Genomic DNA, 27041 nt, shown 5'->3' with positions numbered 1-27041 from the left:
AAAATGGGAAAAATATTCTCCTGAAATTAAGGAATTAACAAGTGTGCCCTGGAGGAAGTATAAGTCAGGGTACCAAAACCTTGTCCAGAAGCACAAGGCGTTTGTGTGCCTGTTCTTAGCCTTACCCAGGGAGCTGAAGAGCTGCTTGTAAGGTGTCTGAGTGCCAGTTTCCTAAAATACCTTGGGAATTTTACAATTGGGAAAGCACAAAATAAGATCAAAGTTCCAAACTTCCTTCTGCTTTTTACCTATGTGAGAGAGATGCCTGGATCGTGAGGAGTGAAAGGCAGATGTTCCAGGTCTGTTTTTCTGGCAGTTGCAAAAACTTCTCAAGGAGTTTGTCTCCATGTGTTCGATGTGGTGGCACCTGCTGGCTGGGTTCTTCTCAGTGACACGGGGTGAATTCGGAGCTGTTGGGGCTGTGAGGGACAAACACGTGGGAAAATAAACCCTTGAATTCATTCTTTGGAGCCTGGGAAAGGCTCTCTTTTCCCAGACGACAGGCTGAGCGATATGAGCTCAGCAACAGCTAGCAAGAAAACTGAGGAAAGGTGGCATTTTTCCTGTCAGGTCAGGTCCACGTCTGGAGCTTCTCCTGCAGACACAGCTCCTGCTGCTGAGAACCCGGGGTGGTTTGAACCCTCCTGTCCTACGGCAGCGCCGAGCCACCTCCCAGCTGAAATAAACTCCTAAGGCATAGCTTTGTCATCAGGCAACCTTGGTAGGTTTTGTCAGCAGAGCCCGTATTTCACACCCCATCACAGCCCTAACTGATAGAGCCCTGCTGCAAGAGGCATGTGGCATGAGCTTGCCATAGATACAGCAAGACGGTATTTATATAGAAAGCAGACAGCACTGCCAGTAACGGCTCCAGTTCAGCAAAGCCCTTAACCACATGTTTAAATATCATTGAAGTCAAGTTCAATTACTTTAATCATATACATAAGTACTCTGTTGAACTAGGGCCTAATAGGAGTTTCCATCTCTCTCCACATGATCAAGGCCTTTTCATATTCTGCTGCATGCGATAGGGATTTCTCCTTGGTTGCACAGCGTGAGCAACTGCTGTGACTTTTGGAAGACTCTCTCAACAATTTGAAATTGCTAAGCTGTCATAAATACTTTTATGTGGAATGCCTGTAACACAGAATGGAAAGGAATTTTCCCAGCTCTGTGCTTCCAGGGTAGATTTAACACATCTTTTCCCCTGTTTTTCAGGACCACCTGTTATTGCCAGCCACCACACACAACAAGACCAGAAGACCAAAGATGTCTATAGTGTTGCCAGCTGTAAACATCAATGGTAAGTGCAAAACATGAAAGAGACTGATAGGAGAATAATTTCAAAGAGATGCCTGACTTGTGTATGGAAACCAAGCTTAGACTAAGCGGCCGTTGTTACAGCTTTGGAAAAGATGTCAAACTGGTAGTTGACAAAGTTCTCCCTGGAAAAGGGATACTGGCACATCATCCGTGCCTGGCATCCCAGACTGTCACAAGAGGCCTCGTGCATAGAAAACAGAGAAAACAGCTTTGTACTAAAGGCACAGGCTTGTTAGTGAAAAGAAATGATCTTGGCCTCCGTTTTAGTCCCACGTGAGAGATATGACTTGAACTGTACAAATATACCATTAATTCATGTGATGAGGAGCTGCCAAGTTAAGACAGTGTCACTGTCACAGTCATCAAATGCACCAGGAACCTTGTGACAGTACAAACTTTGCTTACTGAGTCTCTATACACTGCAATGCCTTTGTAATACATGCTTTACAGTACAAGTGAATCATAAACCCAAATGTTTTTGTTAAATTCAAGCGTGCCAAAAACATTGTCTGATGACATAAATTTCCATAAACAAACAAACACATCAGTTCGGGCTTGCAACATCTTAATAATTATGTTTTCCCATGCACTACAGTATGGTAAGTCTAGAGTGATAATATATAACCAGCTGTCTTAAGGAAATTTTTATTAGATGTATCAGAATTATTTTTGGCATTCCTCAGTCTGAAACTCCCTTTTCATGTCTGTTACAAAAATCCTTTTCTGGCTGAGCTGAATTATCACATGCAAATGTGAACTTTATCACTTGGAGAATAAACCCTATTTCTAATTTACAAAGTATTTATTCTTAAAATGTTATTGAGTCTGAAGTGGGATAGCTGTTCAGTTATTGGAGTAAATATAATTTGGAAAATGCACATCAGAGTCCAGTGATAAATCGTACCCTTTATTAAGAATGAAACATTGTGAAATTGTAGTTACTGGAGTTTTTTGGGATTTTTCTACAGAACATCGGTATAATCCAGGAAATAAAAAATGTCCTGGGACTTGGTAGAGGTGTTGAAATGGATCAGACACGAGGACAGCAATTACGTCAACAATGGCATCGAACACTGCTTCCTCTGTGACACTCGGCCAGGTGTTAGGAAGAAAATTACAAGATACATAAGAGGCAGTGGGTACCTTGGCATAATGTTTAATGTGCTAATTAGTAGATTGCTGATAGGAGACTGTTCCCTAAAAACTTCTGCCTGGAGACGAACCTGTTCCTCTCCTTTGAGAACATTGCTCCTCCACCCTGTCCTGCCTCTGTGGGGGCTGAGTGTGTCCTGAAGAGGCATCTGGAAGTTTGCTGACAGCAAAGCTTTTCTCCAAGCTGTCTGCTCTGCTTTTAAGCCCACCTTAATTCTTTGTCCACCTGCAGAGAATTGGCTGCTGGAAAAGGCTGGGTCTCCCTGCGTGGAACTGTCAAAGCTTTGAGTGAACGAGCTCCTGCCTTTCCTCATGCCTCAGACAGGTCTTTGTGGAAGAAGGGAAACCTTTTTCACTGCCACTGGCAGAGGAGCTGAAGGGAGTACAAGCGGAATGGCCTTTGCTTTGAATCTTTTTCAGAACTACTTCACTTGCTTTCTTCGACAGGATCTTAATTTTATCTGAGTACTGACGTTCACCCCTGACACTTTACAAACATGAAACAGCTTTACAGTTCATTAGAGGAGTTTTGAACAACTTGGATGGTCTTTTACCAGCAGGGCTGTCATCCTTTTCTGATTGTGCTTTGATCTCTTGAGTGCCCTCTGAGCTCTGCTGGAGACTCTTGAGCTCACTGAGCAGCTCCCAGCAGCAGCAATGGGGAGAGAACAAGTGCGGGCAGAGATCGGGAAATGAAACGAGGTGTCAGTCACTGTCTTGTGTGACTCAACGTGGAGGTTAGTGACATAGCTCTGCAAGGTTTATTTGACTCCTTTTCACCCGTGTACAAAACAGAATTTGGTTTGTAGTTCGAAAAGTTTTTCGTAATTCTTCTCGGGGGAAAACTTGATGCAAGTCCAGCAGCGCTAGTGCTTTTCAGCTGATGGCAGATCTCAAAAGAAAACTTTCTAGTAGACGTGTGTGTGTGCGCGTTCAGTACAATGGAAGTTGTAGCTGGAATATTTAAGAGAATATTGTACAAAGCACTCCACTGAGGGCGTGTGTGCCGGTGTCTGAAAGTGTGTTAACTCTGAAATATATTTAAGTATTAAGGTGTTGCTTTTCTTTGTCTTTTTCTTTTTTTTTTTTTTTAGTAGACAACAACTGTGTTGGTGCATGTTAATCCCTCCTCTCTCACCGATTGGTTTCTCCCCACCCTGTTGCAGCCTCCCTTCCATGCTCACCAGGCCCCTCCTGCAATTCACAGCCAGTGCTTTTGCTATCAGCTCCTGCGTTGCTGCCTCCCCAGCTGCTCTCATTGTGCTTTACCCTTGTCCCACTTCCCTGCTGGCTGCTGTCACTCAGCCCAACTCTCCCCTCGGTCCCTGCAGCCAGCTGAGCCCACGTCTTGACCTCCCTCTGCCCAACTACGACGCCCCAGCATTTCTGGACACAAGTAGTAGTCAAAAACAATCTTCCTGATGGGACCTAAGTAACCCGGGCTTGATAAGCCTGGAGGGAAAAAAAGCAAAGTTGTGTAGCCCCAGTCCCACCGTGCGTGGTTCTGGGAGTACCACTGGTATGACTTTGCTGAGAAGTTATTCCAAGAAGAAATATCTGACAGTTTCTCATGGGAATGAAAGCCAACTGCAATTTACAGTTAAACTTCAGCTTTTGTTTTTAAGCAAGTCATGTTTGTTATGCTGGATTGCAGCTATTATTTTAGAAATCTAACTATGCACATGAGACCAGTTAAGTCTCCAGTAGATTTCATTCCTAAATTTGCTTTTATTGTAATTCAGAGTCGCGTTGGCTCATTACACCAGTTCCAAATTGACATATAGGCGGTGCCTTGCTTGAAGTTTAAATGGAAACATTTGCCATTAGTCTTGTATTTATTTAACTGCTGTAAAAAATGCAGTGGGTTATAACATGGGTCTTTGGATCAAAATAACCTATAGAGAGCAGCACAGCTAAGCCACTCTTCCGACCCCAAGCACGGGCCTTTTGTCTCTGCAGGACGCCCGCAGCTCTGCAGCGCAGCGCACACTACCAGTAGTCCTCTCCATGCAGCGTGCAAAAGAGAGAACATCTGTACAGCCACTCCTTGTAGGAGACAGCAGTCAGAATTCAGCTGAAGAAGACACTTTGGTTAATGTATTTTTCCCCAGGCAAACACTGGGGTTGCAGATGTTGGAAGAAGCAGAGCGAGTGCCTTGGACTTTCTGCTAGTTACAAACACAAGTGTTGTTAGTGCCAGCATCAGACCATTTACCACGTGGAAACCAACCAGCTGAGTACTAAGCTGCAGATTTCCTGTTGATTTCACGTTAAGGGCTAATGTACGGTCTTCACATGGTGAAGATTTGGGATCCTTCGTGGTCTGGAGGTGAAGGCTGCACATCCTCTTCCTAGAACCCCCTGGATATCCTGTACTGTGTCAGCGTGTCCTTTGGCATTAGCCTCTCCCCTTTCCCTTGCTCCCAATACATGAGTGTAGAAGTCAGGGCCAGCGGTTGTTTACATGGAGGCTGATTCATGGGGATCAGTTCAGCTGCTGGTGCGTGGAATAAGTTACCAGAGCTGGTTACTGAGTCCTGAGTATCCGTCGATCCAAGAGAGAGCTGCTGCGAGGAGAACATTAACAGCAAGGCTGTTGAAAACAGGGGAGTTTATCAGTTGCCTAGCAATAAGCAAGTACATGTCCAGCCAGCAGACAAGTTCCTCACCTTATTTTCTGAGAACTGACAGCCATGCACAGAGTTTTTTGAATTTTCTGCAGATATTCTGGATAGGTCCGTGCTCTGATGTCACACAATGGGACTTGTCTTCAGCCTGCCTTTGTTATACTTGTTTGTGTGCCTGATCTTCTGTAATGTGTGTGTTCCTGGATGGAGTTAGCCTAAGAGCTGCTTTTTGTGATGAAGCACAACAGCCAAAGAGGCTCTTAGAGGTAAAAATCTACCGAGTGGAATGGAGAGCTTTGCAAAGTCCATATGCTCGGTTGCGTTGGCCAGCTCCTGCTCGCAGCTATTTCCCTCGGCCTTCCTTTCCAGCAATTCTCACCCCACTGATGTAACAGACTTCAAAAGTGCTCTGAAATAATCCACGTTTCAATTAAAATGGCTAATAACAAATACAGTGGGAAGGCTTTTTGATCAAAACCAGAGGGCTTGCTGCCATCAAGTAGCACGGATATTTGCACGCAGCTACAAAGGACGCTCTTTCAACTGACAGCCACGTGCAAAAGCCCCTTGCAGATGTCCAAGGCTGGTAGCAAACTCTGTGAAAAATCCATAAGGCAAACAGAACCCACACAGGCTGAGAAGGAAGATAAAAAACAAAATCTAGTTGGGAAATGGCAATGTTCTATAAGTTCTCATGTCTCGGGGTTAAAAAAATAGCCTCCAACTTCCTCTGCCTTCAGGGTCAAGCAAACAAAAGATGTCATTTCCCTCTTGCAGGAGAAGGAGCAGAATTCCCAGTCATTGAGCGAGGAAGGGCTAAAACAATACATTTACGGGCGGCTGACTTTCCTTTGCTGCTTCACAGTTCAGGTAGCCTTCTGTCTCTAGGTGTTGTCAGTTCCTTCTTCGTGCTTAGCAGCCAGATGTTAATCCCTGTGGCTCCCTCTCATGGTTGCTCTGCTTGGCCCCAGACTGGGAAGCTCGTGCCAGGCTAGTAGGTACAGAGGGCTCATCTCTGGGCTGCACAAGCGTGATCTGCAGAGAGCTTTCCCGTGCTGAATCTGCTTTTATGGCTGGATTTAACAGAAGGCACTGAGAAATCAGCATAGCCTTATAAGCTGTAGTGTATGGGAAGAGGATCTGGAAGTTGTGCAGGTAGGATTACAATCTATGAGACAAAGGTAGGGTGACTGCTAACGTTTTTTTTCAGAAGGTCGCTGAGAATCCTATAAAGCAGCAAGGCTTCTCAGTCGGGATATAGAATAGTATATCTGTGAGTGTCTCTGTGCTCTAAGTCTACAGGCCATTTTCAAGATTTGTCCATTTGAGGAGCACGAGTAGTTTGGTGAAGCCAGACCAGGACAAACACAAGCCAAAGCTCGCTCTTGGCCAGGACTCTCTGCAACAGCTGATTTTGGTGCCTGGACTGCGACGTGGAGAGTCTGCTGTGCTGGTGTGCAGTCAGACAAGCAGCGTGTTGGGTTACTGTGGTCCTGCTGTAGTAACGGCGGTTTGCTGGTGTCACAGATGTGCTTCACCCCTTGAGCTCATCTGAAATTCTGCTCCAGAGGTCAGGGCCCAAAGCTTGGCAGGACAGGCTCTGTGAAGGAATTCTAACCACAGGTTTTAGTCAGATTGTCAGATGTTGCTGTTCTCATTGCTTTTCTCTTTTCATAGTGATGTGCAATTGCTGTTTGCCAGAGCAGAATAACCCCCCTCATCTTCCCTGTTTCCATGAACGTAAAACTGATCACTGCCTAGATTCAGCTTGAAACACAAGTTTTTGCTAAGTTTTGCTCTTTGAGAGATTTTGCACTCCCCACCAATTTCCTGCTAATGCGCGTTGTCCTTGACAGGAAGGGGAAGATTAAATTAGTCAAAGAAGTATGACAGAAATCATTCAAATATTCTGCATGCAGAAGAAAAGGAATCCGTGTCATTTGAGTTCATGTTTAGTTAGTTAGACAGGAAACGATCAAGAAATGAAATCATAAAGGCTTATTCCCCTGTGACTTTTCATAATGGTCTGTTTACCTAAACTGCTAAATAAGTAACCTATTTTTAAGTATTCAAAAGAACAGGAAGATGAGTTCAGAGGATCTTCTGTGTCTTTTTGCCCCTTCGTTAACGGGAAAATCTCTTGGATTTTGTGTGATATAGCTGGCTAAAGCCCCAGTGTGACTGGTCATCCCTGCACAGACAGGATAAATGCTACAGATGGCATTTTCCTGGGAACATGTTGTCCAAGAAGTGGTAAAGAATGAGTCACAAATTAATTGGACTTCAGATTTACTATTTCAAGTGCCAGCATACAGTTCCTACACCAGATTGTTTTTCCATATAAAAGCCATGCTATATAAAATTCACAGCGTGGAAGAAAAAAGGAACCCATGCCATGAGCTGCCAGTACGGAGCTGCAGGAGCCAGGTTGAGTTTGGAGCTGAGCTGCAGAGAGCCTATCTCCTAGATACCCGTTAAAGCTGGATGCTGATCCTGCCGTGTAGGTAACGCTCACCCACCAAGCTTCACAGTCAGCACCGTGCCGAGAGCTGTGCTGCAAAGCAAAAAAGGAAATTTCAGTCCTGATCGGTGAGATTGCAGTCTCCATCTCAGCTGGTTTGAGCTGTGTTTGTGCGGCACGTCGTAATTCTAGCCCTGAGTCCAGCTGATCTGCCCTAATACATTTTCAAGTGTTGTAAATTCAAGATTACATAATTCCTCGTCGTGTTAATTTAGAGGTGGCAAATACAGTTTTATGTTTGTGATACATAGGCCGGCCCTGGTGACTGGTAGCTCTTTATTTCTGCCATGATCTGAAACATAATTATACATAATGAGCTCACCCTGTAAAAACATAAAGAGCTGAAACGGGGCTGGTAGATGAGGTTCACATTTATGAGTTCTGTCTTGAGAACATCACTGGGGTAAACCTAGAGATCAGTAAAAACACAGCAGTCCAAGAGAGTCTTTTTCTGTGTTTTGATTGCAGTCTCTTAGGAGACTGCAGCCAGCTGGGCCAGCAGGACTCTGCCTTGTTCTCTTATCCCAGTCCCAGCCTTCCACACTGCAGCTTTCCTAGCCCACTTCGTCCGGTCACCGTACCTCTAGCACTTGGTGCTGGCCTCCTGGTGTGAGCCAACGTCAACGTTGCTGCAGGAAAGGGTTTGAAAAATACATCCTGAGCACCTGAAGGAGATTTGCAGTTTCAGTCATCCACCAGCGCCTTGTACCTCCTCTGCCTCCATCCCGTCTCTTGCAGCCCCAGGTGAGGCAGTGGTGGCATCTCCCCATACAGCACAAATACGTTCTGGGTGAATGCGGATGGAGAAATCGTTGCCAATCTGAGCTGCCCCACTCCAAGAAAAGGAGGCATCTCTGTTTCTGAGCCAGCACTTGTAGCTTAAAGCTGGACATCTCCTGCTGATGTAGCTGCAAGGCAGAGGTCTTTGAAGCGGACTTAGCATTTTTATTAGTGTGCATTATTCAGGGAGGCAATCTGCAGCACGTGTGCAATTCGTATTTATTTTTAATTAACTGGCAAATCTATTGTAGCAGGAAGGTTCCCGTGGAGGAAAGTGCTTGCCCCATGCAGACAGAAGCTTCGAGGAGGTGGTATTAAAAACACGCTTCTACAAGCAAGGGCTGATCACAGTATCTAAATAAATGAGGTAATTTCATGTATCCAAGTGAGACAGGTGGAAAATTCAGCTCACTATCTGGATAACATCCAACCTGTAAAGACATTTGAACTGGGAGTGCATACGGGCTCTCACCAGCCTTCACTCTTAAATCAGGGAGACACTTTAACACCAGGGTACAGATGACACTGGGTGACAGAAAAGGTCCGTGTCAGTGAACAAGTGATGGCTGCCTCCTGGAAAAGCAAATGAAGTCGACTAATTAAGTTAATTTTATCAGTAAGTGCCTACAAATTGAAATGGTGAAGTAGATACTACAGTACAACTTCAGAGGTTAAGGGTATGTAAGAATGGGAAAACATTAAAAGGAAAACAATAGGGTAAAATGCTGGCGAGTGGTCTGGAGAACGATTAAAGATAGTGCAAAAGGACCTTTAAAAGGACCCTAGAAAATCCAGCAGGCTTAAATAATACATTAAAGTAGATTCTTAGAAGTAAGAAGAGCTCTCTTGAACAATAGGCACTGCGACCAAACGAGGGAATTAGGAAAAGCACACGATTTCTGGCAGACTTAGCATCAAGCCGTAAGAAGTCCAGCCAAAAATGATACTGAGGAACAACTTGCTTAAGGCATAAAAAAAGAATAAAAACAACTTTGCAGAGGAAGCCTGCCAGGGAATCTGTAGTGCCTGCAGAGGACCAAGGTGTAAAGGAGCACTTGAAGCATTCTTGTGTCGGTGTTAACAGCTAAGGATATATAAACAGGGGATGGCAAGTGACAAGTGGCATCGGGAACTGTAAAAAATCAGGTCGCACATTGGGACGGGTTGGTTGAACCTGTGAGAGCTGAGCACGCGTGGGTACCTTGGGCTGGAAAGGGAGAGCAGAGCTCCTGCAGAAGAGCAGTGTAACTTATCACTGCTGAATTGGCAAGAGATGGCTGAGAGAAGGGCTGGAACAGAACCTAAAGAACCATGAACGCCGTGGGTCAGGTGGCGAGGAAGCAGCAATTTGCTCTTTATTCTACCCCAAAAGTTTGTATTTGCCCTGACTTGGTGCCCCTGCCTCTCAGTCCCGTCCTGCTGCTCTCGGAGCAGCCCCCTGCTTGCTGCCCCCAACAAGCTCCCAGCCCTTGTTCGTGAACAAAGCCTGAGGAATTCCTTTTTAGGCTACTCTGCTGTGTACAGCTATTTGTCTTGTGCGTGGGTCTGTCTGGTTTTGCAGACTCTGCAGATTTGTTTACACGTGGTGCCTCCCGAGCAGCCATGGGATGGTTCTGCCGAGCGGAGTTGCTCTCCCCAGCCTCTTTCCTTTCTTGTGCTCCCAAGAGAGCTTTCTGTGCAGCAAAACTGCTCTGTGCCTTGCCTTTGTTTTCTTCTCTCTCTTTTTTTTTTTTTCCCTTTTCCCTCCTTCTTTGCAGTTAGCATTGCCTAAGCTGGCTGGGTTTCAGATCTGGCCATCCTGCCAGCAAGAAGCATGCCCACAGCCAGTGCTGTCACCAGTGTCTCCGGATTGCCAAGAAATGCTCCACCTGAGGGAGCTTTAAATGCTGTGCCTGCGAGGATCAACACCACTGATTCTCATCTCTTCTTGAGAGGCCCTCAGCTCCCTGCCCAAACCAACTGCAAGCCCAGGTTACCCAAACTGGGCCCTCTCTGGCCATGCCCAGCGTCCTCTTGCAGAGGTAGCAGTGATGCTGCAGCATGAAAGGTGTGAAGGGGAGGTAGGAGACCAGCTGGGAGGGGTTTCTGTGGGAAGACCTGCAGAGCAGAAACACCCAGGACCTCATCTAACCCACCTCAGGGCCTGGGGGCAGCTGGGTCCACAGAGACAAGGCTGTTGCGACTGGTTTGCTTGGAAATAGTTGGAGGCAGAAAGTTGATTTCAGAAAAAAAAAATGACTTGGGTCACAATCGAACTTTCTCCCTTGCCTCAAGTAATCCCGTGTAACAAGCAAATCTGTAAATATTTTAGAAACCCTGCTGCGTTGTTGCAATGAGAGTATTTTTAGTCCTGGTAGCTTTTACAGCAACACTGCTGCATTTCGATACTTATTTGGTAGTGCACACCAAGCCTTCAGACGGAAACGTTGTCCAGATGTGGCGGACAGTCGGTGCTGCTCCATGGAGGGGATGGAAGGTCGCAGCAGTGACGGGGCAGAGAAAACCCCCTGAAGATTGTTTGGGGACAGCTGCAGCGCTTCAGCAGCCCAGCCCCGGAGCTGCACACAGCTGGTGCTCTTCTCTTCTGCTTTCTCAGCTCTGTGCTGCCCTAAAATAATCTCTGTTTCGGGCCGGGACAGGTTGCAGTGTAAATTGTTTTGGTGGTTTGGTGCTAAATCATTCTTCAAGCCAAACTTCATCGTTGTCAGCGTCGCACAGCTAGCGCAAAGCAACCTCCAGCACCTCTGGTGGCTCTGCGAAAGCTGCCTGGGTTCCTGCTGGTGTGATAGATGGGCCTGCTGAAGGGGCTGGAGGCGCAAATTAACACTGACACGGACCCTGTGGGGAATCTGATGTGGCAAAGCGAGCCCTCTTGTTAGAAGGAAACGTGGAACATACCAAGGGTGGGAGCATGTGTGCGGCAAAGGTGCCTTTAAAAGAGTTGGTGGTTGTGTGATACCGTATGGAGAGATGCTTCCATGGCGTTTGGCATCAAATAAAGGAGTTGTGTGGGTCCTGGGGCTGATTGAAAAGCTCCCTTCAGGGAGGAGGAGGACTCTGTTCTCTTGCTCTTTTGAAAATCTGGTGCTCCAAAGGTTAAGGCAAACTTCCACCTTCTCCAGTAATTGGTAGCAGTAGCTCTTACCCTCGGCTTTGTTTGCTGGACATCTTTCGTTTGGCCTGCTGACTTCGCCTTTCATCAGCTGGCACTCGCAGCCTGTTTGCTTGTCGGAGGAGCCGCGGCGAGCCCTGGAGAGCAGCGCTGGGGGCTTGGCGCTGCCCGGACCCGGCTCAGCGCTGGGAGCTGGGTCCAGCCCAGGCCAGCACGCCTCTCCGGGAAGGTGCCGGCAGGGAGCTGCAGGGCTTGGCACAGCTACCTTGCTCGTATTTTGAAACAGCCTCCACAAGGCACAGCCTGAGAGCTGTTCGCAATTAATAACCGGCACGGCCTCTTGGCCGGCAAAGGGGAGCGTCTGAAGCCCAACGGGGAGCTTTGTGCGAAAAGCTGTACGTCCTGGGCTTCACAGAGGAGCAATAAATCTATTTATAGACCCCGACACCTCTCCGGGACATCCATTCCCTTTTCACTTGTATAATCCCACAGAGCACCACTCGTAGGTAACGCAAGAGCCGTCAGAAGTGGCTCGGTGCGAGCAGCCCCGCGGGGCACACAGGGGCAGTGCTGGCCTGCAGCCGGCTCAGTCCCCCCAGCACCGACCCCAGCTCCCCGCAGGAGGTTCGGTGGGTGCCACGTTAGAAACCTGGGCAAGGGTAAGGCTGTTTTTCTCGCACTGGAGCTGATGATTTCGAGGCCTGTTGTGCTGCTGGCCTGTGCCCAGGGAGCCTCTGCGGCCCTCCAACTTCTGCAGTGCTCCTGCCCGGCCCCGTTCGTACTCGTGTTCTGAATCCTCCCGAGCCTTGTGCTTCGCTCTCGCCTTTGCCGAAACGCATCCTGAGGATTTTGGCCGGCCCCTCTCTTTTAGTGAAGCTGTAGCCTAATGCAGTCCTCCAAGGTGCTTGAAAGCTCTCCAGCCTAGCATCTTCCAGAAACCCTGTAAGTCCGCTCTCCAGTCCTCATCCAGACCATGAAACAATGCCATGGGCTCGAGCTCAGGCCGGAGCCTTGTGGAATCGTTTCTGAGCTGCCTGCCCACTGCTCAGCGAGTGTCGGAGCAGTGACAGCCTTCAGCACCCAAAGGTGGGGGAGCTCTGCCCGTTCACACACACTTTCAGGCTGGATTTTGTCATGGGGGGGAGCTTTTGTCAGAGCCGGGGCAGCGGGAGGCTGGAGGAGCCCGTTCCCATGCTCCCGGCTGCCACCCACACAGAGCACAGCTCCCTCGCTCACGTCGCTGCTCTCTGGGGTGTTTTTATTCCGGCTTGTGCAGTGCCAGGGAGCCTGGTGGTAACCCACGGGGCTGGCCACTGCAAGGTCCCCTTACTGCCTCGGGGACCTTACCGAGGGGTTTTCCTGGCCCTGGCTGCCTGCCCAGCCCACCTCACCCACTTGTGGCTTTGGAGCAGATTTTCTCTCAGAGCCAGGCTCCTTTTCAGCCATCGCCTCCACAGCAGAAGAGCTGAGGAGCTGTGTTTTCAGGGAGCTGGTCTGTTCCTACGAGCTGTCCCCAGCCCAAAGGCCGGGCTCTCCGGCTCCCTCAGCCTTTCCTCCTGCTCCCCACTGCTCAGCACCATCCCAGCCCCTCTGCATCCCCCGAGCTGTCTGCTGGCAACCAAAGGACAAGAGACAGGGTGACACAGAGAGGCTGGCCTCAGACAGAGCCCCACACAGGGCTCCCAACGCTGTGGACAAGCTTCCACAGCACAGCCACGGCCATCGGTGCCGAGCACGGCTGCTCCTGGCCCCAGTGGCTCGGTGGCACGTCGAGCTGTCTGCAGTGCATTCCTGCAGGTGGGAGCTTTGATTTCCCAGCCCCCTTCGCAAGGGTCTGCTCCTGCTTTTCATTACTGTACCAGACACATCCCATCTAATGGCTTCTGCAGGTGGCGCAGGGTGCAAGAGGGTCCGGCCACGGTTGTCAGCTGTCATCCAGAATCAGAGCTAATCCAGGAAAACAGTAAAAATTAGCGATGTATATTGCATTCCTGCAGTCCATACGCTTTCCATTAGGTGATCTTCCATCCTCCTCAGCACAGAAAGAAAACCCTGCCGATGGCAGTCAGCAGTTCTCACTCGGGAAAGCGAGGATTGGTCGTGCCTGGAAACCTGATCTCGGCTCTCGCATTCCTGGGCTCGCTGTCTGTGCGGGGATCGTCTCCCACCTTCCCGGCCGGGCAGCAGATGCTGGCCATGTGCAAGCCCAGCAGCTTCTGCAGCAGCAGACGTGCCCAGCCTGAGGCCATGCACAAATCTCTGCAAGCCGAGCTCCCTTCCCCTGCTGGAAACATCTCTGGGCTTCTCCCATGGAGACGGGCTCCTGGGCAGCCTCGGCTCCTCGCTGCCATCGCCCTGCCACATTCATTGAGTGCTTGCAGCTTGTGGCTTCTGCGTCTTGCCACCAGCTGAGCTCTCAGGACAGTGGAAACCATCGCTGTCTCCTTCTCAGCTCTTTCTCTCCAACATTTTTCCCAAAGGCACGTCTCCTGGGTTGTGCCCGTCGTGGGCTGCTTGGTCACGGCTTCCCGGTCAGCAGCGCCGCAGTGTCATGCGAGCACCGCAGGCAGCTCAGCCCGGTAATGAGGCACAGTTAATTCTTCTGAGAGTTCACGTTTTTCACTTCTAAAAATAATAAACTGGTGAAGAAATTCCTCTAGATCCTCAGTACCGGGAGGGTTACAGGATTCTTAAGCCAGTAAAAGAAAGTGAAAACACTCAGCTTCCTAGCTCAGCCCTATCTTTAACCAGCTGTGTGCTTTAGTAGCTCAAGAACAACTCTGCAGGAATAAATGTGAGACACTGCAAACGCCATCCGTAATTATGTGCAGACGAAGAAGTGGAAAAGAAAAGACTTAACATTATTTTCTACACGTGAATGCAGATGCTAAGCATGGGCTGGGCCTTTGGCGTGTCCGCAGCAGGCCGGGGCTGTGCTGTGCACAGTAGATCTCCACGTGTGACCCTACAAAAGGGTTCCCATCCCCCCCGCCTTGCTCCAGCTCTGCCTCTGCCTTCAGCTGAAGCCAATCCAACCCGAAAAGTGTCCGGAAAGCTCTGCTTTGTGATGCCTTTGGGTCACGACGTTGCACGGCTGACTCTTGACTTTTTTTTTTTTGCAGAGAACGTGATCAACGGGCAGGACTACGAAGTGATGATGCAGATCGACTGCGAGGTGATGGACACCAGGATTCTCCACATCAAAAGCTCGTCCGTCCCTCCCTCCCTCCGCGAGCAGCGCAGGAATCACACCAACACCTTCTACAGCTCGTCCCCCTCCGTCTCAGAGACGCCCCACGCCCTCAGGGCAATCGTCAAGTCCCTGCAGTAGCCCCTGCACGGCCCCTGCACCCTGCCTGACGACGCCGGCAGGTCCCTGGGGCTCCGGGCACAGCGAGGGCAGCTGAGAGCCCATTGCTGTGCCTCACCCTGCCACGCGGCCGCGTCCTGTCCTGCCCAGGGACTGCAGCGCTCTGCCAGCTGGGGACAGGCCTGGGGGACCCACACACCGTGATGCCCCGTGCCGGAGGCTGCCGCAGTCCTGGTGTCCGGCATCAGCAGCCGGAGCCCCGCACTGGCAAAGGGGGCACTGCCCGTCCTTGCTGCTTATGCACTGCCCAAAATTGGTGTTTTTTTTTTTTGGTTTCATCACCTGCCCCAAACCCTTCCCCACGCAGCCTCCCTCACCGGGGAAACTGGGGGCTGCTGCCTGGGGCAGCCAAGGCACTACAAGCAGAACGAGCTGCACGGCCACCAGGCGTGCCCCGAGGGCTCCGTGCAACCTGGCCACCCGTGGAGCTGCTCAAACAGCGTCCTGCTCCTGGGGTCACCCTGCCTTGGGTTTGTGCCCATCGAGCAGGGTGCCCGGGCACGCAGCCTCACCTGCGTGCACGCTGCGTGGTGGCAAAAAGCTGGGGCTTGGCCTGAAGGTGGTGGATTAGTGCAGCATAACCATCACTAAAGATTGTATTTCTTTACCTCCCTGTGCTTATTTTTTTTTTAATTTTGGGTGATATTTAACGTTTCCTCACTGCTACCAGCCTGCTGAGCGGCTCTGCCTGTGTTCGCAAGCAGCGCCAGCCCAGCTGGGGCAGGGGGCACGCTGAGTGCGGTGGGACGCAGCCACAGCTCCTTCCTCCCGAAACATGCACACAGACACACACAGGAGCACCTTCTGCCCACAACACCCCCCCCGAGTGCCACCACAGAAACCCTCTGCCCTTTTTGGCCAGCCGGGGCAGGGCCAAGGGGCTGCGGCGCGGTGCTCAGCTGGGGTCGGGCGCCAGCAGCGCATCGGCCGTGCGTAATGACTTCAGCATGTTGTTACTTATTTTTTTTTCCCCCCTTGCAGTTAGCACAGAAGATGATCGGCTTCGGTTTGCCAGACCATTGGCTTTCCCTCCTTGTCTGAACCACTTACTGATGTGTTTTTTTTAATTATTATTATTATTATTATTCTTTGTGTGTGTGTGTGTGTGGGGCTGTTAGGAAATAAAGGTTGATCCCGCAGCAAGACAAACAGCTCGGGGGAGGCGAGGAGGAGGGCGAGCAGCAATACACCCCTGTGAAATATGTGCCTTGCAACACTGTGGAAAAGCTTTGCCCTTTGCCACGTAGTCAGCGCCGCGCGGCCCCCGTCCCCTCGGCGCTGGAGCTGCTGGGAAGCAGCCGGGCTCGGCGAGGGGCTTGGCTGTGCTCCTTGCACCAGTTCTGTTTTCCTGGCCCGGGCCCCACCTGACTGCGGGCCAGCTCGCGCAGTCATCGAGCAGAAACTCCCCGGCTGTGCCCCAGCCAGAGGCACGCGGCCCCGTGGTGCTCTGGGGGGACCCTTTGCTGCGGGGAGCCACGGCAGGGACCCGGCGGTGATGGCCGCGCTCCCAAATCCGTGCCGTGGGTGGGTGGGTTGGGGCGGGGAGGGGGTGCACCCAAGGGTGCAGCCACAGCGGTGCCGTGGAAAGGGCCACGGGGGTGGCAGGGCAGCGTCCCGAGCCCGGGGGCTGGCGCAGAGGGGTTGGGGACGTGGGACCGCCGCAGCCCAGCGGGCACCGGTGGTGGAGGGCACCTCTCTTCCCGTGTGGTCCTCTTGTCTGTGTCCCTAGCACCGATGGCAATAAAATCGTTCTCTTATTTATTACACTAGTTGGCTTGTTCATGCTGCTTTACATCCGCAAAAGGCTGGCGGGGCACCCACACCCTCCTCCTATCCCCCTGGGGAAGAGGCGGCTGCGGGGGGGGCAGCGCAGGATGGCTGCAGGTCAGGTACCACCTTGGGCGGGTTGGGTTTTTTTCTTCCCCTCTAGGACCGCAGCAGGCAGCCCCGAGCCACACTTGTCACCATCTCCCCATCCCGTGGGAGGACAGGGGCTGCTCCAGCAACACCAGGACAAGCGGTCACAGGCAGAACCCAGCCTGAGCACCAGCCCCATGCACGCATTTCTTTTGTGGGGTCCCGGAGGGTGACCCAGCCCCAAAGAAAGCCCCAGACAGCTGCAAAGGTACTTGATCTTTTATTATTAACAGCAGGTAAATACAAGATGGTGCCAGGCTGGGGAGGCGGGGGGCTCCTGCTGGCCGTGCCCTCCAGCAGAGCAGCACCCGGCAAATCCCAGCGGGGGAGGATTTGGGGTTACAGAGCGCACAAAGGTCATCTACAGCTATTTACAGCCCCCCTCCCGCTGCTGGCTCCCAGCCTGGCACCCGTAGCCCCCCCGGGGCTCCAGGGGGAGAGGGGACAGTCCTCAGCGTTAGTGCCAGCACCGGGGCTGCGCTTGCAGCTGCATCGCACAGGGGTTCTCCAAAGCACCTGGACACCAGCGTCCCGCCGGGCCCTGCAGCCTGCAGCAGAAAGGCCAGCTTTGCACCAGGGGCTGGGTTTGCTCAAAAAATAAAAAGCTCACGAGCAGGGCTACGTCTGGGCCACCTCCTCCTGCGTGCGCGGAGCCCGGCATCCCCTCCCGAAGGAGCAGCCCTGCTGCCACCGGCCCCTGCGCGCTGCCCCGGGGATCAGGAGCAGGGTGCACCAGAGACAAAGGGGGTGGGCCCGGCCTGGGGATCGATCTACAATCCGCCATAAAAAAAAAAAAACAGCTTGAAACGCCGAAAAAAAAATCATTTACTCTTTGATTTGTACAAAATAATAATTATAATAATAATAAAAATAACAATAATAATAACAAAAGGTGCTGGCGGCCCCTCGCTCGCAGTGCCCCGCCGTGGCGGGGGGCTCAGTAGGCAAAGATGACGTGGTAGGTGACCTGGTGGCCATTGTCCCAGGCGTAGAGCAGGCGGTCCTTGGGGTTATAGTCTATCTGCGTGGTGTAGGCGTACTCGTTCTCGAAGAGCAGCCGGGGGATGATCTGCGTGTTGGTGTGCGTGTCGAAGGCGTAGGAGATGTTGGCGTTCCTCTTGTTGTAGCTGTCGACGGCGTACAGGACGCCGCAGATGACGAAGCAGTTCCCGTAGAAGTTCTTCCGCAGCCCCGTCCGCCACGTGGTCTCCTTCTGCGTGCTGAGGTCGGCGGCGTTCAGCTTGCTCAGCACGATCACCTCCTGGTTGAAGCCCTCGTAGCTGATGGCCGGGTAGATGACCCACAGGCCGTTCTCGTCCACGGCGAAGTCCACGTCCGAGTGGCCCCGCCACCGCCACGGCGTGGACTCCTCGTAGGCCACGTCGTGCAGCATGGCCCAGGCGGCCACGTAGCGCTGCTTCAGGTCGTACTTGATGATGTTGCGGGTGAAGGCCCGGTTGTAGTAGAAGGAGCCGTTGTAGACCACGTGCCCCGTCCCGATCCAGCTGTAGGGGAGCTTGTAGGAGTTGCTCCAGCGCCCTGAGAGGCAGAGACACCGCGCTGGTGAGGTCCTCCCTTTCCTGCACCCCCTTCCCCGCCTCCCGTGGTGACATGAAAGGTCACAGCCATCACGGGCAGCTGGTCCTGCCCCGTGCTGGGAACCCCACACCGGGTACCACCACCCAAAAGGGTCCTTCCCAACCCAAGCATGGAACGGGGACGGCATTTGTGGCAGCCCAGCAGGGCCTGGCACAGCCCCAGGGACATGGGGACGGCGCAACCCCACCTTGCTTGAAGTTGTCGAGGTTCCTGAACTCCACCAGCGTGTTCCCGTAGTAGTAGTTGGTGACGTAGATGCGCTCCTCCCTGGCCAGGGGGTCCTTCATCCAGGCCCCCTCGTTGCGCCCGTAGGTGTTCTGGGTGGTGGGCCCCGAGATGGTGGACAGCGTGTCCTTGCAGCGCCCTGCGCGGGCAGAGAGGGGTCACCAGGCTGGAGGCAGGGCAGCGGGCAGCACCCCTCTCCACCCCCGAACCGGGGAGGGGACATCAGTAGGTTCCAGAGTGAACAAGTGAAGCTTGGTGCCCCAGAAGAGCCCAGCGTCTCCCACCAGCGACCAAACCCAGGGGTGAGCACCCTGCCCCCGTGGCCAGGCGCAGGAGCACTCACCGATGATGTTCCTGATGTCCTCCTCCTCCAGCGCCTGTTTCGGGGTGGCGGGGATCGTGGGGCTGACCGGCGTCGCGGGGGTGCTTGCCTGCTCCGGGGGTCCCAGGCTGCTCCCGGTGCCAGGCTCAGGGCTCGTCCCCGTGTCCCACGGGCTCTGGGCTGTGGTGGCCGCAGCGGGGCTGGGGACGTGGCTGGTGGCCGTGGGCAGGCTCTCGGTGGCCGTGGATGCCACCGCGCTGGCCGATGCTGTCGGCAGCTGCGGGGTCCCCTCCTCGGGCGGCCCCGATGGGGCGCTCGTGGTCCCCGGGGTGGGGGGCGGCGGGCTCACGGTGTTGGGGTCCGGCGTCGGCCCCACGGAGGCGGCAGGGGACAAGGGCAGGGTGGTCGGCGCGGCGGTGGTGGGGTCGCTGCTGGGGGTGGGCGGCCACCCCACCGGGGAGGGCTTCCGCACGGCCTCGCCCGCCCGCCCGCTGGGCCGCAGGAGCTGGTCCTCGATCAGCAGATCCACCGTGTTGTCCCCGCTGAACAGCTCGTCCTCTGCCGCACGGACACGGGGGTCAGCGGAGCCACGAGCCTCCTCCCACCGCCCCGTGTCCCTTGTGCCAAGCCCACCCGTCTGGGTGTGGGCGCTGGATGCCCACACTGATGCTCTCAGTGGTGATTTGCCCGCTGGCCCTGCTGCTCGACCAACACGCCCAGCGTTAGCCCCACGGCACCCCTGAGAGGAGAGGGACTCGGAGTTCCCCTCCACCCCGTGTTCTCATCTCCTGCCCCTTTATTTCCATCCCGCAGCTTCGGTTTTCCTGCTCTGGCCTCCTCTCAGAAACCACGTCTCCTGGATTAGCAGCTCATCCATCCCCACGGCTCACTCCTTTGGTTCCCCTGCTCTGCCAGCAGCCTGGCCCAGCACCTCCACACCCCGGCCCCCAGCCCACGTCTCCAAGCCCCCTGCTCCCATCCCTCCTCCTGGAGCCGAAGTCATTGTCCCCACAGATTCCCAAGGGACGAGGCTGCTCCTGCTGGGGACTGGGGCCACAAACCCGACTCACGCTGCTCCTCGATGTCGTTCTCCAACTCGCCGGACTGCGCCTTGTAGTAGGTGACCCCTCGCACGATGGTGGGCTTGGAGGGAGGCCGGCTGCGCAGCCGCAGCTTCCTCTGCAGGAGCTGCTTGGGCTTCTCCTCCTCCGCAGCCAGGTGCAGCTCCGGGAGGGACTCGACGGAGTTGATCTGCTGAGAGATGGTCTCGTCCTTCAGGAACCTTTCCTCGTACTTGCCCTGCAGGAGACGGGGAGCTTGTTAGGGGAGGATTTTGGGGAGGGGGTTGGCAGGGGTTGTGCCATCCTTCCTCGGGGCTTGCCGTGCCCTGCGTTGGATCACGAGTGACGCTGGGCAGCCGAGCACGGGCAGAGCCCAGCAGCCACGGCTCAGGGCTGTGGGATTTCACCTCATTAAAGCGAAATGGAAAGACAGACGGAGCGTTGAAGCCGTGCCCATTTGGCTGCGGAGACGGGCCCAGGATTCCTTCGAAGCCCCGCTGCAATTAACGGCGCGGAAGGGGGAGTGCTGGGAAATGAGGTCACTCGGGGTGATAACGGCCCCGCAGCAGGGCTGGGACCCCCAGCGGGCACCCCCCTGCCAGCCGTGTCCCCCCACATCACAGGCAGGGCAGCCTGGGGGCCTGGGCATCACACGGGCAGGGGGCAGAAGCTGGAGCACCAGGGCGCAGAGCAGCACAAAGTCTCCCCAGCTCATACAACCAGGGCAGCGAGGGGATCAGGACACCCCAGCGGGGCTTTTCCCCCACAAACACCCTCCTTGCTCATTGCAGCAGCAGCACAGAAACCCCTGCCCCAGCAGGATCGTCCCCACGTGGGGCAGACCCATGGGGTGCCCACATCTCTGCCCGCAGCCTGCGGGCGCGGGAGCTGGCGGGGAGCTGCTGGTGATGGAAAGCAACGCGCTGCCCGTCCCCGGAGCCCCCGAGCCCCGCTAATCAAAGGCTTCCCAGCGGCTGCCGGCCGGCCCCGCAATGACATCAGTCTTTCCGAGCACTCCGACCTGGAAAAGCAGGAGGGGGAGGCGCGGGGAGCAGCCCGGTCCCGCTGCCTCCCACATCCCGGCCGCAGCTGGGCCGTGCCGGGAGCAGCAGGCTGGGGCCGGGCTTTGCTGAGCGGGGAGGGAAAATAATAACCTAGAGCTGGGCTGCCTCGATGCCCAGCCTTACAGCGTGGTGCTGGGGGCACGGGGAAGGCAGAGCAGAGCTGGTGCCAAGCAGCCGTACCTCGGTGTGCACGTAGGCAGCCTCCGCGTCCCTCTGCAGCGAGCCCTCGATGTCGGCGAGGCTGTTGGAGATGAGGCTGGAGCAGTTCTCCCGGCCCTGCGGCTCCTGCAGAGGCTCCTCCGCGGCGGCTCGCTCCCCGCTGAGGTTCCTGGCCATGCCCTGGGAAGGACAGAGGGGATTCAGCCCAGCCCGGACCCCTGGAGGTGGGGAGCTCTGGGCTCCTGGCCCTGCTTCTCCCTGGGGCTGGGCACCAAGGCGCTGCTGCCCTCTCAGCTCAAAACCTCTTGGTCCTCTCCATCTTCAGCCGCTCGAGGAGACGGCACATCAATCAGAGCACTTTTGCACACAGCCTGGAGGCAGTTCCCCCCCGATCCTTCATCTCGAATCTGTCCTGCCATTAATCTCTCCTAAAATCCGCCCTGACCTCCATCTGCGACCCCGGAGCTGCCAGCTGAAGCAACAGCTGCGAGCTGACGACGGAGCAGAGGAGGTGCCAGCTCCGCCAAACACAGCTCCGGGGTCCAACCACGCAGCGTTTGTGCGCGACACCTTGTCATGCTGGAAAAAAACTGGCAGTCCCTTCCCCTCCAAAAACAGCCACCCGAGCCCGGTCAGCCTACCACCCCGCAGGGCATTTAATTTCGATTTGATTAATTTTAATTTCGAGTTTTGAGGCCGAGTCCTGTAACACGGGGACTTCTCGGCAAGCTTTTTGCTGCAGTAAGGAGAGGAAGAGGGGAGCTTTAAGATGCTCTCCTAGGAGCAGAAGCAGCTTTGACACCCTCCTCCTTTAGGGAGCATGGCTGTTTCCAACTGTCCTGTGCCCTTGTCACTTATTTTGTGCAATATCTGGTCTCGGGGGACAAAATCCTTCTCCCTGTGAGCAGAGGGCCAACACGGTGCCCTGTGATGCTCTCCGAGGCCGCTCAGCTGCTTCTCGGGGGAGCAGCTGCCAAAACCCTTCTCGCCTGGGGGCCAACACCTTGGAGCGATGCCGGGGCCTCCCCCAGCACCCAGCTGTCCCCTGCAGCCGGCCCCGCGGGCAGGAATTTGGGTGTGAGGCCGGGGACAGGAGGCTGCTCCCAGCTGCTGCCTGCAGCTGCCCCCTTCAGAGGTGCCTTCCCCAGGCCCCGGCTGCTCGCGGCGCTGTTGGGCACATCCTCAGCGGATGCTGGTGGAAAAGCGAGAGCAGGGAAAGCACAGGGACGCTCTCCGTGGCACTTCCCAAGCCTCCGAGCTGACATTTTCACCTCACTGGCCTCAGGCGTGCACAAACCCCCGGGGCAGGACGCCCCCCACGCCGAGCCCCGCTCCGCAGCGGCACAGCCCCGTGTCACCGCTCCCCTTCCTTCCTCGCCCAGGACTCAACGGCAGCCCCAACAACACCTGGGGAGCGAGCCAAACCGCAGGAGGAGGGTGGGATTGCAAGCACACACAGCGGTGTTTTATTATTTTCAGACCTCAAAACCCTTTTCCTCCTTTTGGGTCAACACCCTGTTTGGAAAGCCGGCTCCTCGCGGCCAAGTGTGCTCCTCTCGGCTGTCTCTTGCCTGACCCCGAGGCGGAGCACCCCGTGCCTTCCCAAAACACTCTGCAAGTGGAATTTTGGCTTTATAAATCACCGCTTCTTGGCCGCTGGCTGCAGCCGAACGGGTCCATGCTGCTCCGACAAGAATGTGGGACTGCTGCCCCAGACACAGACCCGGGGAGCGCGCCGCGCTGCTCGCTCTGAGCATGGCTCAGCGAACTGCCACCCTGCATTGTGCCAGCCAGGGGAAAACTGAACCAAATCTATCTTTTAGCAGCACCGAGGAACGAGCCAGAAGAGTTAATTCTGGTTTCCTCCACCAGGAAGGAGGCTCCGAGCCCACCCCAGGCACCAGGTACAGGGTTTCGGCCACAGCCCGAAGGCGAGGGGGCTGCCTTACCTCCTCCAGCCTCTCCACCCGGCCCACCAGCTTCGTGGTGACCGAGTGCAGCTTCAGCAGGTCCAAGCCATAGAAGGCACTCTCCAGCATCTCGACGATGGAGGACAGCTGCAAGGCAAACGGAGCACACCGTCAGGCAGAGGTGCTTGATATGAAGCACCCAGAAGGGTTTCAGTAGCCAAAAGTCAAGGGTAACGCAGGTATCCGAGCACAAGGGGATATTAGAGAGCAGTTTTGTCCCTGTACAGCCAGCACTCTGCATCTGGGGACGATGGGCTACTCTTAATGCTCCTGGCTTCCACCTGGAGGGGATAAACAACCTGGGCCCACCCAGCCCGCGGGGCAGGCAGGGGCACGGCGCACAGCACCGCACGCCGGGTGCGAGGGGAGCGCGGCGCTCACGTCCCCGAGGGTCAGCTCCCCAAGCGACACAGCTGGCAGCCGAGCAGCCAACGAGCGAACATAAAATGCGTTTGAGATCAGACTCTGAGCTCCTGCCATCCCGTGCTTGTTTTTCCTGGAACCAGGGGAAGCTTGTTAAAAAATAAAAATACTCACAAAGGCAACAGCGCGCGGGGGCCGAAGTTCAGCGCCAGCCTAGTAAGAGCCGGCTTCCCCGGGGAACCACCTTGTTGGAGGGATGCTGCCTCCTGCCTCCTCCTCACAGCCCCCATTTAAGAGGTGCCTGCCCTGGTCCCACCCGGGTGGGGATGGCCGTGGGAGCAGAGGGCAGAGGAGCCCTGTGGTCGGGCACAGGCATGGAAGGGCTGGGGAGGGCTCCAGGTCAGGCTCCAGACCCCCAGGAACACCGGCAGAGGACCAGCAGCAAGCTGCCATCCCTCAAAAAGGGATTTTGGATTCAGCTGCCCCGGGCTGACCCTCCCTGATGCACCATGTCGATGCGCACACCCCGACTAACTCCCGCTCCCTCGCTTTGCCCGCCGGGGGTTTGCTTTTCCCTGCTCTGAGAATCCCCGCAAACATTTGCTGCACGCCCTGGGGTGCTCCCAGCACTGCCCGCCTCATTTTGGGGAGCCTCCCCACAGCTCCCGTGGCCGGGCTGTAGCAGCGAGGACGATCCCCACGTGCGCAGTGCTTGGACAGGCTCCGCGAGGCGGTTTGGCCGCGGGTCCTTGCGAAACACCCAGGGAGCCAGGGCCAGTTCCTCGAGGGCCGGCGCTGGCTGCGAGGCGTCCCCGGGGACACGGCACGGTGCTGCCGGCCGGGGGGGCTTCTCCGGTGGTCGAGGGGCCGCCAAAAAACTCCAGACTGTGATCGCAACAAGGACAAAAGCCACCCCGGCACCGTCCCCGCCAGCACTGCGGCACACTTTCGTGCTGACACATCAGTGGCTTGCAGCCTGCAGAAACCAAACCAGCCCTGTGAGCATCCCGCGGGGCGTCCCTCTGCTGCGGGGCACCGAGGGCAGGGGGGGACGAACGGGGCCGTGGGGAATCACTGCCAGCAGCTGCCTGAGGCAGTCCCGGCCATCCACAAGGGCTTTGACGCCCGCCAGCTGGTGGTGGCAGCTTCCCCGGGGCTTTCTGTACACTCTTAAGCCCAGATGGATGAATTTATTGGAAAATGCCTCTGTGCCTCTGCGCCCACAGGCAGCAAACCGTCCCCTGGTGCCTGTAGGATGTCACTAGCATCACCCGCTCTCACAGCACGCCCCCGGGAGGCACGAGGACCCCAAAAATCCTCGCTGTGCCCCTACCTTCAGGTCACTGCTCTCCGCCTCCCGCAGCTTCTTCAGCCTGAAGTCCCCCTCGCAGGGGTTGAGGGCGGACGGGGGGGCGACGCAGGCGCACTTGCAGCCGGGTCCCGAGGTGATGGTCTCCACCGTGTAGAAGTCCTCGGCTCTGAAGGCGCCCTCGTTAATCCGCTGGCAGGCGCCGCGGCCCAGGGGCCTGACCAGGCACTTGCAGCGGCAGTCGGAGCCCTCGGACACCGCCTTCACCTTGTCGTAGTCACCTAGCAGCTGAGCACCGGCACCGTCAGGCCCCTCGGGGAGCCTCACGGTGCCCCGAGCCTCCAGGAAACCATCCCAAAACCGGTGGACAAGTCCCCTACAAAGCGCTGGGCTTTCTGCCCCTACATGGGGAAAGCCGCCTTCCCGCATCAGGGTGGTCTTCGTGTCCATATAAGATGGACCCAGGCTCTAGGAGCTTTAGGGGTGAAGCCCATCCCGCTGTCCCTTCATGCTTGGTGCCCTTTTGGGAACAGCCACCCCGTAAGCCACCTGCTGCCCCGAGCTAGGCTTCTTCGCAGGGCTGGGGCAGCCGAAATAACCCTACAGGCAGCGGGACCCGGTGGTGGGACGGCCCCGCCGAGCAGCCCCGCACCGTGCCAGGAATTTCCTTCAGCTGCAGAAAGTGCTTTGGGGAGCCCGAACACAACCGGGACGGGGTTTGTTTGTCCAGCAGCCACCCCAAAAAGCTGTTCCGGAGGGCAGCCAGCAGCACGCAGCGCGTTTCGGAGGGGGGGCGCACAGCGCGCCCATGGGACGCCCCTCTCCGGGCACCCAGAGCCCCCCCATGCGCCCACCCAGCGCCCCACCAAGGATCCCCCGGCTTCCCCCAACCCCCCCGGGGGCTGTAACAGCGGCACCCCCCCCCTCGGCACCCCCCCGGACCTGCGAGAGGATGTTCTCCTGGTTGTCCGCCTCGTCCTGCAGCGGCGGCTCGGTGGAGGGGCCGGGGGGGGGCCCTGCCCGGCAGCCGGCTCCCAGCGCCGCCAGGCACAGCAGCAGCCGCAGCGCCATGGGAGGGCTGGGGGGGGGTGTGAGGATGAGGATGGGGATGGGGATGAAGATAAGGATGAGGATGGGGATGGGGATGGGGATGGGGACGCCGCTGCGCGCTCAGGTGCGGCGCGGAGGGCGCGGGCGGGGCCGGGCAGGGCCCCCGCCTCCCTGCCGGCCCCCCGGCCTCGCCCCCAGCCTCCCGGCCTCGCCCCCAGCCTCCCGGGCTCCCTCCCCGGCGGGCGGAGCCGGGGATGGGCTTGGGGTCGGGGTTTGGGGCCGCCCCGGGCGGTGCTTCCCACCTGCGGAGCGCAGGGGGCTGCCCGAGCGCACCCCCACCCCGGCCGGGGAAATTGGGGAGGGGAGAGGGGGGAGATGGGGGCGAGGCCCGGCACAGAGCCCGGGGGGATCACGCATGGGGGAAGCGGGTGAAAATGGGTGGCAAGGAGGTTTCTTCCCAGCAAACAGCAGCCCCCGGCCGCCAGCTCCCTCACGCCCACCTCCATCGCTCCGTGCTGCTGGCAGCGGGGGTCCCCCAGGGGCAGCTGTGAGACCGGGGTGCTTTTGGGGCCCCAGCTCGTGTCCCGCGGGCTGCCCAGACTGCATTTGGGGGTTTAGGCAAAACCCCCCAGGACAGGCGGGTTTGCTCCTTGCTGTGATGCTGCAGCCAAGGCAGGAGGGGGGCTTGCAGGAGGGCTGCCACCCGGGGGGCTGCCCTGTCCCCCTGTAACTCCTTCAGCCCCTTCCTCACGACCACTTTCAAAGGTTGGAGAAAGAAGGGAAAGGAATCAGCCACGGGGTTTCAGAATGAAAATGCAGGGTCTCCCCGCCACCGACATCCTTTGTTGCCTTCTTTTTTTACAAGGGGAAGGAGCTGGTGCTGGTGGTGTTGGGTCTGGGCTGCAGACAGGTTTAAGCCTGTCCTTTGGGGGTGAGTGGAGACAGCGGCAGGCACTTCTGCTCCCTGCGGTGCTCTCTAAACTCTGAATATCCCTCCTCCAAGGGAAAAAAAAAAAAAAAAAACAAAAAACACAACACACCACCACGAGGAAACCCGCAGCCAGAGCTCTCCGAAGCAGCCCTGAGTGAGCACGGCGGGGCCGCAGCACCACCGCGC

The 27041-nt window shown here is 55.8% G+C and overlaps 2 protein-coding genes across 5 annotated transcripts in view; one reads left to right on the top strand and one right to left on the bottom strand.

Annotated features, from left to right (window-relative positions):
• Window positions 1-16651, top strand: part of ATF6 (activating transcription factor 6) — a 72437-nt gene extending 55786 nt beyond the window's left edge. For 2 of the 3 annotated variants that reach the window (XM_068690764.1, XM_068690763.1), the window contains exons 15-16: window positions 1219-1303; window positions 14638-16651. In XM_068690764.1, the coding sequence (XP_068546865.1) occupies window positions 1219-1303; window positions 14638-14846 (294 nt within the window). In that variant the 3' untranslated portion in view covers window positions 14847-16651. Of the gene's footprint in view, window positions 1-1218; window positions 1304-4434; window positions 11258-14637 lie in introns of those variants that run through there. The other variant, XM_068690765.1, reaches the window with a different exon arrangement.
• Window positions 16652-17003: 352 nt separating this feature from the next.
• OLFML2B (olfactomedin like 2B) lies at window positions 17004-26092 on the bottom strand. 2 transcript variants are annotated; one of them, XM_068690761.1, is made up of 8 exons: window positions 25817-26092; window positions 24899-25162; window positions 23182-23289; window positions 21254-21412; window positions 20010-20247; window positions 18970-19506; window positions 18589-18765; window positions 17004-18341 (listed from the first exon to the last, which is right to left on the bottom strand). In XM_068690761.1, the coding sequence occupies exons 1-8, from the start codon at window positions 25943-25945 to the stop codon at window positions 17740-17742; spliced, it is 2214 nt and encodes a 737-aa protein (XP_068546862.1). In that variant the 5' UTR covers window positions 25946-26092; the 3' UTR covers window positions 17004-17739. The 2 variants fall into 2 exon arrangements, with proteins under 2 accessions (XP_068546862.1, XP_068546863.1); XM_068690762.1 differs by having other exon boundaries at window positions 20019-20247; window positions 25817-26091.
• Window positions 26093-27041: the final 949 nt, after the last annotated feature.

Source organism: Anas acuta, chromosome 8, assembly GCF_963932015.1.
Source record: "Anas acuta chromosome 8, bAnaAcu1.1, whole genome shotgun sequence".
In the NCBI taxonomy this organism is placed as follows: Eukaryota; Metazoa; Chordata; class Aves; order Anseriformes; family Anatidae; genus Anas; species Anas acuta.
Note: the sequence above shows the minus strand (reverse complement) of the source record. Positions and strands in the feature narration are given on the sequence as shown.